Source organism: Apteryx rowi, unplaced genomic scaffold (assembly GCF_003343035.1).
Source record: "Apteryx rowi isolate R43461 unplaced genomic scaffold, aptRow1 scaffold_133, whole genome shotgun sequence".
In the NCBI taxonomy this organism is placed as follows: domain Eukaryota; kingdom Metazoa; phylum Chordata; class Aves; order Apterygiformes; family Apterygidae; genus Apteryx; species Apteryx rowi.
In genome coordinates, this window is record NW_020447564.1 from 1033156 (window position 1) to 1049607 (window position 16452).

General features: G+C 39.4%; 2 protein-coding genes across 2 annotated transcripts in view; one reads left to right on the forward strand and one right to left on the reverse strand.

The window, feature by feature from the left end:
• Positions 1–1634, forward strand: part of WASHC4 (WASH complex subunit 4) — a 51428-nt gene extending 49794 nt beyond the window's left edge. Inside the window, exon 34 of the mRNA XM_026056792.1 lies at positions 1548–1634. The gene's annotated coding sequence lies outside the window, so the exon portion shown is untranslated. The remainder of the gene's footprint in view (positions 1–1547) is intronic.
• Positions 1–16452, reverse strand: part of APPL2 (adaptor protein, phosphotyrosine interacting with PH domain and leucine zipper 2) — a 38128-nt gene that overhangs the window by 9053 nt on the left and 12623 nt on the right. Inside the window, exons 4-13 of the mRNA XM_026056797.1 lie at positions 14052–14139; positions 11900–11941; positions 11723–11781; positions 10581–10727; positions 8235–8317; positions 2414–2572; positions 1497–1685; positions 1132–1174; positions 998–1054; positions 792–880 (exon numbers count right to left, since the gene is read on the reverse strand). Coding sequence (XP_025912582.1) covers positions 792–880; positions 998–1054; positions 1132–1174; positions 1497–1685; positions 2414–2572; positions 8235–8317; positions 10581–10727; positions 11723–11781; positions 11900–11941; positions 14052–14139 — 956 coding nt within the window. The remainder of the gene's footprint in view (positions 1–791; positions 881–997; positions 1055–1131; positions 1175–1496; positions 1686–2413; positions 2573–8234; positions 8318–10580; positions 10728–11722; positions 11782–11899; positions 11942–14051; positions 14140–16452) is intronic.

Consider the following 16452-nt stretch of genomic DNA (forward strand, 5'->3'; position numbering starts at 1 on the left):
ATGCACAGGCTTGAGAGGCACAAGGTAAGAGAAAGGTTTGAATGTCTAGAAGTAAGTAAGTAAGAATTTACAATTTTCTGACAAATCTTGCAGAAAAGTTTCTTCATGTTGAAGTCAATGTGACAAAGACTTGACCCATTTAACTTAGCACACGGCTGCTCAAAGCAGGAATTCAGTCTGACGCTGGGCTTGAAAGCCAGCTCTGATCATGGAGTCTGAAGAGTTCTCACTGGGCAGGATGCTGGGATCATTAATGAAGTAGACAGAGAAACCATACCTAAAATATGTATTTTGAATATAAGCATATTCTAGAGCATTATTAACAATTTCTGAAGAAGGAGGGGAGCTTTAATGATTGATCTGAATGAGCACAGAAGAACAACAATTATTATTCTGATGGCCATGTAAGGTGTAGTCCTGTGAACATTGACAGGAATTGGTTGAGATGATATTTAAAAATACACTTGCTTTAATGTATACTGGGGGCTGTGTTGCACTATATACATTACTGCACAATGTTCACAAATAAAGCACTACCCTTGTTTCAGAACAAACAGCAAAAACCCAATGGCAACTATAAGGAGTTTTAAAGCTGTGATCTGGAGCAATGAGCATTACCCTCAACACTTAACATCTCTTATGGCTTTCACTAGGAAACATTAGTAGCGGAATCTGCTGGCACAGCCAGGCTCGCAAAGCCAGGGCCTAAACAGGACTTTTGGGTGACTATTGCCCTGTAAGAGGGGTATGACTGAGCGCACAACAGTCTCTAGTCCATGCAAGCATGTTACCTGGGATGGTGAACTTCGTGTTTTTTCCCAAAGCTGGTAATGGGAGTCACTGCTTGTAGGGCTGTCTGATTTAACTTGATAGCAGCTGCCTATGAAAACAAAAAGGAACTGCTCTTTTACGCATGTACTTTGGGTGTATTGTCATGCAAAGAGCAACAACGAAGCAAGTTGGAAGGAACAGACTAAAAGATGAAACAAGCTCCCACCTCTGGATTGTCAGTGAGATATATCTGTCTGGAGATGTTGTTGATGGCACATATCCACTAGAAAGGAAAAATGAAATTGAACTCTTCAAACTCATTTGTGTACAAGAATGACAACATTAAGAAAATATTTTTACCTCCTCATATTCCTTCTTGCTTTCCGCTTGAAGAGTTATACCCCTAAAACGTAAACACAGTGTGTCAATGCTAGCAGCAGACAACAGGACTACTTGATTCCAGGTCTTATAATAAGGTCACCACACTTTTTCTCTATTAACTATCAAAGGAACAAAAGTCATGAATAGGCTGCAGCTAAATGATACCACATTTGCTGTTCAGGCAGTTGTAGGGGGAGGCAGATGGGAATGAACATGCCTATAATTTGGAAATACCCTGTTGCAAACCCAGAAAAGCTTACTATTATAGCAAGCATGTTTTATGTGAAACACCATCTGAAAGAGTAGGTGTGACTGGCTGTCCTCAAATAAAACCTGTCTCATACGGTTTGCCTGTAGGAGTGGTGATCTGAAAGCAGTATCTTCTATCTTCACAGTCTACAGCCATAACAGAGCAGTTGTCCAGATCCTGAATCAATCCTCCAGCTACTGCTCCCCGCGGCTGACACATCAAGTTGCCACCTTGAGTGAAGAAATACAGCCTCTCCCACGTTGTAGTCACCAGACCTGTTTTACTGAAGAGAATACACAGTGCTAAAGACTCAACAGTATTTTAGATATGACTCCAAAAGACCTTACCTAACTGTGAACATATTCTGATGCTAAGCTAAACTTTATTTTCAACCCTGGATTTTTTTAAAAAATGATGAAACTTAGTTTAGAATTAAAAGATCCACCTGTTCCTAGCAGAGACTAATCCTTAATGAAAGGTGAAGAATTAAGCTAGTTCCAAGCACCCCAAGTTAAAAAAAAAAATATCAGCACTATCTCCGAGGAAGGGAATAAAAGGATTTTTATTATTAACTGGTATATTATTTAGCTTGATTAAAAAAATATATTTTCAAGCTGATGAGCAGCGAGAAAAAATTTAGCACAAATGGTCATCATTAAAAAAAGTAAATTCTGCAATAGTATCTCATATTCCATCTTCTCCCTAGCTCTGGAGTCCTTTATATTATACTGTAATTCAGCTCTTAGCATGCTGCTAGAAATGAGTAAGTGCCCAATGCTCACCCCCCCAAAAATATATATATTTATTAGCCTAATTGGTTTAAGCTTTTAACCTGTATTTTCAAATAGATGACAGAGACTCTTAGGAGCTGAAGGGCAGAACTACTACAGCAATTCAGCGATTTTAGGTACTGACCTAAAACCTCATTACATGAAGAGTCTTTAAGACCTAAATAAATGTAGCAACTAGTCAGCAATCAAACAAACTAGCAGGTAGCAATAGTTGTCTTACTTTCTTAGATTAAGGTAGCCAGCCTTCTGGATGAGATTTCTATTGATAGCAGGTGAAGTTACATCAGAATCTGGGGTGTAAACAGATTCATTAACTGAAATTAAGTCTTGCTGTGATACCCTCATTGCTTCAGCTTCAGCATCCAACTCTCCCTGTATGCTGATGGGATGGAGAAAAAACAAAAAAACCCCAGTCATTGTTAGTCAGTGTATACCAGGATATAGCTAACATCTGTAACCCTACAATAACAAAAATACCAGTTGAGATTTTATATGACTCCAATTAAATTTATAAAGCTTCTGAGTAAAATCTCCTACTGGTTTGGAGTAAAGATAAACTTTATTTTTAAAATAGACTTTCCAGGAAAGCTAATGTAAGATTACATGTCCAAGGATTTCTCTAAGCACTGGATAAATCAGTGCAGTTTGGAAAGACTGGAAGAAAGAGGCATGCAATAGGGAGCCACTCCCAGAAAATGTCATTTGAGGCTAAAGAGACAAGATGCACATGCTCTGCAGATATGGCTTAAGGAAAACACAGCTATCTTTGGCAGGCTGGCAGCAAAAGCATAGCCAAGATTTCCCCTTGCTCTTTGTTTTTAAATCCTGGCTTGAAGATGTTACTTTCAGGATGTTTTAGACAGTAGCTATGCTTTTTTTCTTACAATTTGTACTGTTTGTACTAAAGTTAGTTATCTTCTTTCTCCAAGCGCTATAAAGAGATAATGATCAGAAGTATCAGAGTATGCTGTAAGCCTGAAACGGGTGGTGATATGAGGAATGTTTAAATGTTGAGAGTGAAGAGGCAAGTTCTAATTTTTGACACACAACTTCTAAGAGCAATGCCTATATGAGTTTACGGTGCTGAACATAAATAGAAGTTGCTCTAGTACACTGGCACCGTTCAAAGTCAGCTTTACTGTAATATCTCCTGGCTTTTGCAGAACTTTGTCTTATTCCTGCAGCTGCATAACTCTTGTCATGGAATTCTTGTCATGAGACCAGTGATTAACTGATTACAGATTTCCAGCAGTAAGTTTTCCACTGATTTCAGCACAAGAAAATATTTTAGCACAATCTATAGTTCAAATCTTGGTTTAGCTTTAATTTTTGTTTATAGTTTTACACATTGGTGTGATTCAGGAAGCATCCTAGGTGTAGGCTGGCAAAACTGAACTCTTTGAATATACCTGTATACATCCTGTTTGCTGAAAGTGATAATTGTGAAATGGTATCTGAGYGCAAATTCAATTCAGAAAGTGATAGTTCTTTGTAGAACATGTATCATACACACATATAATACAGTGCTGAACATCTATGTATGCATAATTCTCCTGTAAGACACATTTGGTTTGAAGGGCAAACCAGAGTAGCAATTTTAATGGGAAAACACAAGCAACAAGAGGTCAGAGTCATTATATGATATACCAGTGAAATACTTTAATCTTTTTTTTTCCAGTTTTACTGTTTTAGACAATCATTGGGAACCACTTAATTTTCAGAGGTTCCCACTGACCACTTTAACAGGACTATCAGACCAAAAATCCTGCCTTCTTTCCATCAGCCTCAATAAGGCTGTGTTTGGCTGGCAGATTCTCCTGATCAATCACATCAGTCAGACGGGCTCAATCAGAAAGCAACTAAAGGCCTGCCATTTTGAAAACACGACATAATAAATTTAATAATTTTTAAAAATTCACTGTGGTCAGGGAAGGTTTCTAATGACTAAAAAAAGGAAATGTCATACCCATCTTCAAGAAGGGCAAGAAACAGAATCTGGGGAACTATGGGCCAGTCAGCCGTTCCTCAATCCCTGGCAAGGTTATGGAGCGAATTCTCCTGAAAGCCATTTCCAAGCACATGAAGGACAAGAAGGTGACTGGGAATAGCCAGCACAAACTTACCAAGGGCAAATCATGCCTGACCAACCCAAATGCCTTCTGTGATGAGATGACTGGCTTGGTAAATGGGAGGAGAGTAGTGGATGTTATTTCACTTGACTTTGGCAAGGCCTTTCACTTGGTTTCCCATAACATCTTTATGGGTAAACTGGTGAAATATGAACTGGAGAAGTGTACTGCAAGATGGGTAGAAAAGCTGGCCGGACTACTGGGCTGAATAGGTTGTAATCAGTGATACAAGGTCTAACTAGTACCCAGCTATTAGTGACATCCCTCAAGGGTCAATACTAGGGTGGCAGTTTTAAAGTCTTTAACAAGAGCTGGACAATGGGACAAACTGCACCCTCAGCAAATGCACAGATGACACCAAATTGGGAGGACTGATTGGTATGCTGCAGTGGAGAGCTGCTATTCAGAAGGACCTTGACAGGCTGGGAAATGGTCAAACAGGAACCTCATGAAGTTCCACAAAGTCCTGTGCCTGGAATAAAATAACCCCATGCAACAGTACAGGCTGGCAGGCAAACAGATAAAAAGCAGCTGTCAGCAAAGGACGTGGGGGTCCTGGAGAACAAGAAGTTGAGCATGAGGCAGTGCCATGCCCTTGTGGCAAAGAAGGCCAGTCACATCCTGGGCAGTATTAGCAAGAGTGTAGCCAGCAGGCCAAAGGTGGTCATTATTCCCCTCTATTTAGCACTTGGCAAGACTCCAGCTGGAGTACTGTGTCCAGTTTTGGACCCCCAGCACAGGAAAGACGCTGACAAACTGCAGCAAGGCCAGTGAAGGGCCACCAGGATGGTTAGGGGGCCAGAGCACATGATACATGAGGAGAGGCAGAGAACACTGTTTTTCAGACTCAGAAAGTGAAGGCTAAGGAGGGATCTTATTGCTATTAACTACCTAATGGGAGGGTAATACAGGCAGAGTCAGATCCTTCTTGGAGGTGCACAGTGATAGCATGTGAGACAACRGACAGTAGCTGCAACAAGGGAAATTCTGATTAGATACTGGGGTAAGGGGGAGGGAGGGGGAATTCACAGTGGGAGTGGTCAAACACTAGACATAGGGCCCAGAAAGCCTGGGGAATCTCCATCCTTGGACATGCTCAAAATTTGACCAGACACGGCCCTGAGCAATCTCCTGTAGCTGACCCTCTTCTCAGCAGTTGGTTGGACCACATGACCTCCAGAGGTCCATATTCAACTTACAGAAGAAGAATACTAGTAAATATTTGATTTGTTTAATAACTTTTCCAAACTTAGGGAGTTACTAACTGTATCCAGGTTACTAGGAAGACTCATGGGGTGGCAGCACAAGAATACTTGTCGTTGCTTTACCTTAGAAAGTCATTAGCATCTGCACCCGTGCTTTAAGCAACTTTCCCCCTCTCCTTGCTGCCTAAGTGGCTAAACCTTATGGAGAACATGGGCACATAATACAGAGCAGGACCAGAGATCCATTGAGGCCACTATCCTATCTCTGACAGTTGCCAAAAGCCTGTGGAAGAGTACAAGGCAAGCACGTATGGTTCTTCCCCTGTTCTCTTTAGCCTGTTGTAGAAGCTGGTGATGTACTATAACTGCAGAAGTGACCTATAAAGAGACTGATGCATTTAAGTCAGTGCTAAGCAGGATTTGACTGGGCAGATGAAGAGTCACTCTAGCATCATGGTGTTAGTTTGCTTTGTGATAGCTTATTTCCAGCATTTCCTATCTTTTGAAAGCTCAGACTTCCTAAGCTCCCACATCACCTCCAAAATGAGACCAACTGTGGGTATCTTACCACCTGGCCAAGTAATATCATTGAATTTGAATTGAATTAGATCATAATTTTGCAACCTAGTGCCTTTCAATATTAACTGTCGGAACAGGAATTATTTAAATTAAAATTTGAAATAAAATGGAACAATGCTGTCAACTTTTATATTAGTATTACTTTAATGAATTTTTTCATCAGCCATTTTTGTTGCACCATAAATTCCTTCCAACAAAACTGCCCTGGCATCTTCATGGTTCCTGAGACTGGATTGCTCTTCCTAAGGCCTATCTCTCTTATCTTCAAGGTAGAAAGGAGAGAAAAGCTGGTAATTTTGAAGTTGTATGCATTTGTGGCAACTAGATCAATAGGTTACTGAGGATAAGTTAATGACCTCTCCTTTCTAACATGCTTTGACACTGTTAGCAATGTTTACTATGTAAATGAAAATACTTTTAAATATGAAGAGTCAGTTTCACAATCAGCTTAAACAGATGTAACGCTACATTGCTGCTGAAATTCTGGAGCTGCACAGTGAGTTGGATCAACTTGCTGTTGTGAAAGAAAACAAATCTGACAAATAAAAAGCTTCTAGCTAGATCAGCAGCAGATCTGACTCACTGAGGGCCTTGTGATTTCCAGCACTGAAGAAGGAAAGGGACACATTTTTCAGTGACTGTGTAATTTTAAATCATGAAACCATGTCCTGTGTTGATAACTGCTGAGTTGTATAGTGTGGTTCAGAGTTTTGGAAACCTCTCTTCTGGGTTTTCCAAGAACCTCACACTCCTGCTTTAGCCACATTTGGGTTATGCTTTCAAGCTCTGCTATGTGACAGACTTTGGGAGAAAAAAAAAAAAAAAAAAGAAAAAAGGGCAGACTCAGCAAACCAAGCGAGCAGCCTACTTTTGTTTCCATTTAGCACTGTGTACTGTCCAGAGTGCAAATCCTTCAGACTTTGGAAAACAAAGGCTTATTCTATGATGAGGATCCAGTGGTAGGATCCTCACTACACAGCAAGAATTTGTAAATATACAAAGTGGTCCTTGCACACAGAGCCTATAAGACACAGCTAAAATGCTCTTAATAAATAAAGGGCTCTATTTTAAGGGAGTTTAAAATCTGTTATCCACTCTGTACAAATGCTACATTGACTATAGAGGGAGTTGCTTGAAAAGCGAGTGTGAAAAGGTATATGAATAAGCATAAAGGTATAGGAAATAAAGAATCATTTGGTGAAAAACAATCTACTACACAGTGAAGTTATTTATAACACTGCTCTCAAATTAACAAGTATGCATTATTTAAAATCCCACCAGAGTCAATATAAGTAATGACGTGGATATATTCCAATATGAAAGGTAAGAAGCAACAAGGCAAAGGAATCAGTCTAGTGTTCCAGCTGATTTAAAATAAATATTTCATGTTCTCTCTGATAGGTTTCATTTTAAATGTAAAGTTTACAACAGTTACTGGGACTTAATTATAAAGAAAATGTCAGTCTCCATTATATATAGAAGAGCACACAGAGAGGGAAAATAGAAGAAATAATCATAAAATTAGGAGTACTAAACTGGAGCAGTTTATTAAATAAGGTCTTATCCAAAGGAGTTTGAACTTAAGTGGACAGATACAGCCTACACTGGAAGCAATGAGTATGTTCCCTAGGTAATAAGTTTTATTTGCCTTGTGTACATACAGCATCAACCACAACAGGTCCAAAATCTAATTTGGGAGGCTACTGTAAAAATAATTTATTTTTACTGCAGAAGACCCAGCAAGTATAAATACCTGTAATTCAGAATGCACTTTAGCTCTATTATATTATTACTTCTATTAAGCCCTTTTAAGCCCAAATTCCGTGTTTTTGTGTTCAGGAAGAGACACAGAAATGTAAGAGTGCATTTAAACACTTTACAGTATATTGTTACTGGCTATACTGTACAAACAGTCTGTAGTGCACTGACAGAATTTTCCTTTATATGTACAAACATACCTCCCTTCCACCTGCTGCTTTAGCATTATATACCCAACAATACAATACAAGCATGGAAGCACTCTCCTGAGTAAGAAATGCAGGTAGTGTCCACCAGGTGCTGAAGATTATAGCAGTATTGCTCAGAATTCAATGGAACAAACACCAGGAAGCCTAAAGTATCATCTTACCTTTGAACCATGTCTGAAACAGATGACAAAAAGTTGTCCATTCTTTTGGAAAACATCTCTGCTCCTTTCTTAAAAAAGTTGATCTGAAAAATACAAGGGAATGCTGGAAGACAAGCAACAGACTGTGGGGCTTGTGTTAACAGCTATCCCATGATGACCAACGCCTTGGGCTGACAATCAAAGACGTCGTTAAAATGACTGCCTTCCCTTCCTTTCTTTATCACTTTTGCATCCTTCCACCCTCTTGCACACCCTTTAAACACACACATAAGCTACTGGCTGCTGACAGGTACCTTCCCAATGAAGGTGCTGAATGACTAAGGAGACAGGTAGCCTTCTCCCATAGCAGCACTGTGCACCACTGGGTCTAATGATGTTCTGAGCCACTGCATCCAATGCCACCACATCAAAAGGCATGGGACATAAATCTTCCATTAGATTTGGTAGGTCAAGTCCAACCTAAAATTTTTTAAACTGCTGTGGCAAAGTCCGTCAGGAAAGTGATGCACGACCAGTGTAGTTGTGCCAGCAGAAGCCTCCAAGGCAACCAGTTCTATCAAATACAGTTTTACCACTGATTTTCTTCTACTGAAGCAGCTGAAAGCAGCCACAAAGGTCAAAGTGCACTTTTTGTGACAGAAGATGAATTCATGCTAGGAACACTTTGCTGATATGGCTCAGCAGGCACKCAACAGCAGCAAAGCCCTCGGTGTAGACTTGACCTTGGATTACCCCTCTGTGAGGCACACAGTCACAGTTAGGACATCCCAACAGCTGTATGAAACATGGATGTGGGTAGTGCGTGTGTGTGATTAATTAGCTTTCTCAGAAAGATCCAGTGAACCACTTCTGGCAGAAATGTAAAAACACTGGAACAATTCTTTGCTGTTGAGCGATTTACCCTCTCTCATGTGACTGTACTTGCAATTCCACTCCTTTTCCCCTAACCTTGGGAGATGGGATTCCTCTTATAATACAGATATATATATTCCACCTATAACACAGATTTCTGCAATTAAGTTATTGACCACAGAATTGTCCCTTTATAGACAAAGGAGAGAAACAGGCTCTCTTAAAGGAGGATTCACCTCTTCTATTTCAACAGCCTACTTTAGAAAGGAAGTGTCTTACATTCCACTGACTACAATGAGACTGACATGCCTAGCTCAGATGTTGATGTAAGTTTTCAGTCAAACGAGTCCTGCATTAGCAATTGCTTCTTCCAGAAAACTCCATAGGGCCTGATCATTCTGCAGAAATGTGAAATAGAAGGCACACAAGTTCTGAGTGATTAATACAGAAAACATATACTGGCAAAGCTGAAGGGTGGTTCACAGTATTTAAACATCAGTATCAATTGGCTTCTGGCTGCTCAGCCATTCCCACAGCAGCCTAAGACTTTCCTGCATAAAGCACTGAGGCATGGTAATTTTGCTGGATAAAATACAAGGAAAGGAAGTTCTGTTTGGCTTCCAGGTGACTTCTTTTGTGCAGGTATAATTAYAACAGAGAAGCAGTGTAAACTCGCACTTCAAGTAAAGCAACTGTGAACTCTCCTTTAGTACCCATTTTTTACAGGACATGTGATTTGCAAAAGACACAGAACAATGGAGAAGATGAGCCACACTACAATCTCAAACAGAGCACTGAATCCATTCTTTCTGTTTTCGTGGCTCCATTCTCATTTTCCCAGATGCTTTCTTTCATCAGTGTGGAAGCACAAGGGACCCTTAAAACAGGTGTGTAATGAGAATCAAGTGCCGTGAAAATACTAGTTTGTTGATTCTCCTGGCATCCTGGAAAGTCAGACTATTAGTATTACTACCACATTTTACAGACTTGAGAAACGTGTGTTCAGACACTCTATCAAATTGCTGGCAGAACAAAAATTACAAAAACGATTTCCCAGCCTCATGCTCAATCCATTCTACTATTCTATCTCTCCAGTTCTCCAGTGCACGCTCTGTTCGCTGTCCTGTAAACTCCTCATCAGTATGCCAAACATCATGTGCTAGAAAGGAAACTGCTACATAGGAGAGTTTGTGCAGACAGAATAAACAGTGCAAGTGAACGCTATTGTACCGATAGTTTAGTCATGAACAAATTAAGCGCAGGCTGTACTGATTTTGCATTTAAGTGTATTGGATTTTTTTTTTCACTTGTCTTTTCTGAATGACCTAAGTATCCAACTGTCTGCCATAAACAAAGTCAGTTGTTAAAATCTAGGCATGCTGAGTACGGTCTTCTCCCACTTTTATTTGTCAGCTGCCAAAGAAGTCCAGAGCTACAATGTCTTATTCTTCCCAGGGGCATGCCTAGGTGATATTGTAGCTTTACCATCCATACCTGTCCTTGTGTGTATCCTAGCATAGGTTCCATCATTGCTACTCTCTTCCTGTACTGCAGAGCATTCAGGGCACAGTAATATTGCAGAGATGAAAGATGCTGCTTTCTCCTCGCATTTGCCACTTCTTTTGCCACTTCTGCCTTAAGCTGGATAAAAATTGATTGATAAAAATTGAGTCTGACAAAGTGTTGCTGTTCATTTGGACATATTTACTGATTATTTTCAAGTTACCATTAAACAACTGTCACTACAGAACCTCTCCACATTAAAATGAAGGATGAGAAACAAACAAAGCAAACCAAGCCCCAAATCAAGTACTTTAAGTTCTGCTCTAGCAAGAGATACTTAAGCATTTGGGCAGCTCCTATGACTACAAACTATACAACTACTGCAGCTAACACACTGGATCTGATTGCAATGCAAGAAATTTATTTGCAGCTGGGGTCACAACACAAGGCTCTAAGTGCAGAATTCACAGATGAATACTTCACAATGTGCTCTATCACATTCTCTTCTGCATTTCCCTTAAAGGACCATCCTGTCCTTCTAGAATTGAAGCACTCTTATGATAGACCTAATCATAAGTTCTTGGCATACAGGAGTGTCCTTTGGAGTAGTGGTCCAGTGGGCAATGAAGGAGATGCACAAAACAATCCCACCAACTCAGTTTCATGTACTGTAAGTGGAATTACAATGCATACAGAGAAACCTAGCAGGAAGGCAGATGAGGAAAATGAGATGTTTTATACACAGCAGACACAAGGCTTCATGACACAGTTCCCAATGAACTGTACTCAGTCATACAGCATCATCACATTCGCTGTACAGCAGTAGCCCTATACAAATCTATTTATAACCATTTGGATTGTTTCTGTCTGAAGAGCTCCCCTGCATCCGAGGGGCTCTAGTTCAGCAAAATATTTGATCACTTGCCTAACTTGGAGTAAACATGTATAACTTTGCTGAACTGAAGTCTAAAAGCTTTGTGTCTGCTTGGAAACTGAATCACAAGTACTCTTGAACTATTGTGAATTTAAGTGATGAACTCTCAAAAGTTCATTAGTGCATGTAAGGGTTAGCTATAATGATGTAGACAGAACAGCTGATGAAAACTTTTCCTTTTCCCTTTCACATTCTTTACCTTTTCATTTTCTTTCCTTTTCGGTAACCTGCTATACTTTGCCATGGACACGTCATGTTCTGTAGACAAGGAACATTTTTTTTTTAGAGTTGTGATGTGTGTGTGCATAGATTTAAAATGGCTTCTGTGATGCAACAGTCGTGCGCCATTACAAACAGACAAAGCCACGAAACATACCATTGCTAGCAAGGCCAAAAAGATCCTTCAGCGTGCTCACTTCTGGAAAAGAAAATTAAATATTCAAAATAAAAAGAGCTGTAAACACCATTTGTTCAACTGAGACCACGACAAAACTAAAACCCTTTAAGTGCACACTTCATGCCTAAGTCATTCCAAACCTTTTAAAGTAGAGATACATAAATTGTGTCTGTCTGGAAAACAATAAACCAAATCAGCTGGTTGAGAAATCAACAGGCAGACAGAGAAGTAAGAGCCAAGTTTACTTCATTGAATAACTTATGAATATGAAAAAGATTGCATATCTGTCGGTGTAATTTACCCAAAGAAGCACCATTTCTCTATGCTTGTCATCACAAAAGGTCCACTGCTACTGGAAAAGACCAGCAGTTCTGAACAGCTTCTGACCATGCTTACATGATACAGAGAAATCTCAGGAGGTCCCAGAGACTACCACAACATCTGAACTAAGTCCCTTTCCTGTCAATGACTCTTCATCAATGCAGAACTTTTTTTTTTTGCTAAGCTTCTCTGTGAAAAGAAACATTTATCAAACACATCTGATTGCTGGCCATGATGCTTAACTGACAAACGTGGGCCAGAAGTTTCTGATTCAGGTAGAGGGAAGAAAAGCTAAATAGGCGACTCAACTTTCAAAAGTATTGGGCACAAACTGCTCTCAGTGTCCATATCAGTATCTACTACAACTGGCAAAGCCCTTTTCAAAAAGCTACAAAGAAAGGAATTCATAAGAACAGCTATTATGCAACTGTGAAAAAAAATAAGGGAAATTGTGAGATGTCATCATGGTCTCTGGTTATTTGTAACAGCCTACTCATAGATCAGCTTCCTGCCACTTTTTCTTCCCCCAACACTTCTGCATGACTCTAATGCAGGAASACAGAAACTCTTGCTCAGGTTTGACTAACTTGTACCTAGGGGTTTCTACAGTTTTCAGTACATGCACATAACAGAATCATAAGTAAAAGCAAGAGAACGCAGTTAATTTTCCTTGCTTCTTTGTTTAAGCCTACAGAGAAATTTCAATGCATCCAGGCCTCTCTACTAAAAATGCTGCTCTACTGTCAGACAAAAATGGAGGTTGGGATGGATGGACAGAATAAAACAAACTTTGACATCCAAGGAAGCAGAAGAAACTTTCATTTTTTGTCATGTCTGAAGCAGCTGAGGTTTTTGGTTGCAGGCTTCACTTGCATCTTCTTTTTCTGCTCTCCTTTTATGCACCAGGGGACAGAAGCCACAAAGATGGGAGTAGAAGCACCGTATCAATGAAGTCACATTAAAGAGTTGTGAAAGCATTTATAGAACAAAAACCTTACCATCCAAATACTGCTTGATTTTTAACACTAAATTATAAACAAGATATCCATTTTGCTAGGCACTTTGATGTCTTTTTTAAATAGGATGGTATGATATAAGGAACGTAAACCAGCTATTATTTTGTTGCAGTTGTTCTGTCTCCCAATAAAATGTCTTTAAAAAGTACATAAACAGAAGAGTGAGATGAACATGCTGTGCTAAAACCTCATGTTTCTGTTGCATGAGTAGGTTAGAGCATCCTTGACCTTGAATATCTGCCCTCCTTTGAAATTATACCAAATGTTTGCATTATTGCTTTGCTGTTTAAATAAGAAATTTCCAAGTTTGTGCAATCAAGTTACTTGGAACTTTCCTGGGATAGCAGAGATTTAAAGAGGATGGATTGCTTAAAAGGGAGGGAATACAGTATATTAAGATGGAAAAAAAACATTCCTGCTTGTGCCTTTCAAACAAACCTAAACTTCCGAAGTGGGATTAACACTGTTTACAAGCCAGATTCATTGCTAAATTTCCCTGCTTTGGGCAATTATAACATCACTGACTTCAATGAAATTACACTAGTGTAAAAGCAGAGTAACTCAACAAAGAACAAAGCCGTGTATTTTCAAACTTGCACCACCTGCATAAAACACGGTGAATGTGCACTATTTATGTCTGAGCAAAAGCCTGTACCTGGCAGTGATATTCTGCAGTAGATAAATATCAAACTTTTCTTTGAATTAACATAAGAAAAATTTGTATGTGACATTAAGCCTCAGCTTATTATGAAATAAATCAGGCAACAAAATACCAAGAGAAAAATTAAACTTACCCGTGAGATCCTTTTCCCGAAATTGTATTATCGGGAGAACCATTGTATCTGCAAGCTGTTTTGCCAGTTCAGAATGGAGAATATTGAGCTGAAACAGAAAAAGAGGAATGCCCCCAAGACACAATGTATGTAAAAAGAATAATATACACTGTGATGTACATCTTTATGCAACAAACTTAGACCTCCTGAATGTCAGCTTTCTACTTAGAAACCAGTGTTCATATATGATATAAAGCATAGGTGTTTACCTTTGTCATAAAGGACAAATTTCTTAGCAAACCTCTCACTGAGCAAAATTGTGCAAGGTCTGGTTGCTTTATGGTATTTCTCCTCGCAAATGGTGCAAATATATCAAGACCACCAAATGTCATTATCATCGATCATTTGGCCTTACACATATCTCCTCCAAGGTATTAAAAATCCATGAATAGCAAACATCAAACTCTCAGTTTATTCAAATTCTGGTGTTAGGGCCTTTATATTGGTTACTTTGAAAACTCATATAAAACACTCCTGAACACAACCTAAAGCAATTGAGTCCTGATAAAGTTAGTAAAAGACTGACACTGATGGCTACACACCAGTAGCCATCAACAAACATCTTTAAGTGCTCCAGTCAGAAATATTATCTTATTAGCAGATAGCCAAGAAAACGAGGCAAACTTGCCAGAAGTCAAGCTTGGAACAAAAGCATGCATCTTCACACTATGTGCTCTCCACAGTTTACTATGCAAACACTGCTTCTTACTTGGGCAGTATTAGAAACTCCCATTTTGTCCAAATAAAGGACTTAAATAAACAGTCAATGCAATTTGAAGTTTTCAAAATAAAATGCGAGTATACCTTACCTTTTATAAGTTTAGTGTGTCAGTTTAAAACAAAAAGCTTAAATTTATTAGTACTTTCATTTCTTATGTTTTTTCCTCATGTAAAGTGGGAGAAAGAAACAGGTACAACCAAAATTTTCAAAATGACAAGCTCAGCATCTGGCAGCCACAGTCACACTATGGACTTTTTTCTTCCTTTCATAATACTCAACCTCAAACGTCTCCTGCTAAAAATCAGTGGCCCGTATGGTCTTTCTGCATGCAACACTCAACACCAACCGGGATTTTGCCTGAGTAAGTACTAGCAGATCACCAATACTTTTTCACCAGAAAAATTAGCACCAATTTCTGCATTATGCATCTTTCTCCCATTTCCATGAAGGAAGACCAACAAGCCCCAGTGGTTAATCTACAGCCATCCTAATCATGTGATTTATATTCACTGTTATTTTCCAATCCACTACCTACTCCAGCTTTCTGATGAACACATACGTGCTTACTTACAGGCTTCCACTGTAACTTCGGTTTTCTTGCTACATGCATGAATGCAGGGTTTTTTTTAAAGCACTTTTGTTTTAAATACATTATATATATAACCTACAAAAATTATTTTTCCCTTGAAAGCAAAAGTATACAAACTCTTTCTTTTGTTATGTTTGTACAGCACCCTACACAACTGGGTGCATCCCTCAACTATAGCTGTCAAACCCTACTATAATAATAATCTAAAAAGTCATCTTTGGCGGCGCAAAACTGCAGAGCGATGATCTATATGAAGACACTCTGGATCAGAGTGTGGGCCCTGGCACTGTACAGTTGTTGAAGAAGCACACCTGCCATTTGTGCCCAGCAGACAAGAAAAGGATATAACACACCATCATGCTCAAAATGCATTTCTCAAGGTATGTGAGACAGATGTGGATCTTCCCCTAAATGCTGAATTTAATTCCTGCCTGGTGTTTTCCAATGATCCAAAGAACTTTTCAGTTCCCACATACCGTATTAGGGCAGTTCACTTGACCATTAATGCTAAAGCTTAACTGAAGAGGATTTCATTTGTAATTAACCCTTATTAGCCAGATTTTGTTAGTTCTCTATACCACAGAGTTCCAGTTCCACTTCCATGACTAGACTCTTTCCACTCATGAGGGTTAACCAGGACACAGTCACAATGGGAGACATACAAGGAAAGGTCCCATTTAAATATTTTTCCCTTAGATCAGTTTCTCGTTCCTTATCTTGTAAGCATCTCCCTAAAATTCTGCACATCAAGACATATTTTTAAAGCACCCGTTTGACACTGTACAGGATGAAGGCAAGGCTGTCATGTCAGCAGTGACATGGAAAAGAGTCTCAGATGTGTTCAGGTAGGATGTCTACTACACTACTGGAGTGCCTGATGTTATGATGTTATGCTATGAGGATACTACACACTGACATTATATTCTGCCTGTTTGTTCAGGGTATAGTATCCTTCTGGAGGCCTCTAGGCAGGGTTATGCAGGTAGGGAGGAAGCCTGTGTTTCCCACTAGATGACACAGAACTAAAGCAGGGTAATTCAATGCCTGTAGAA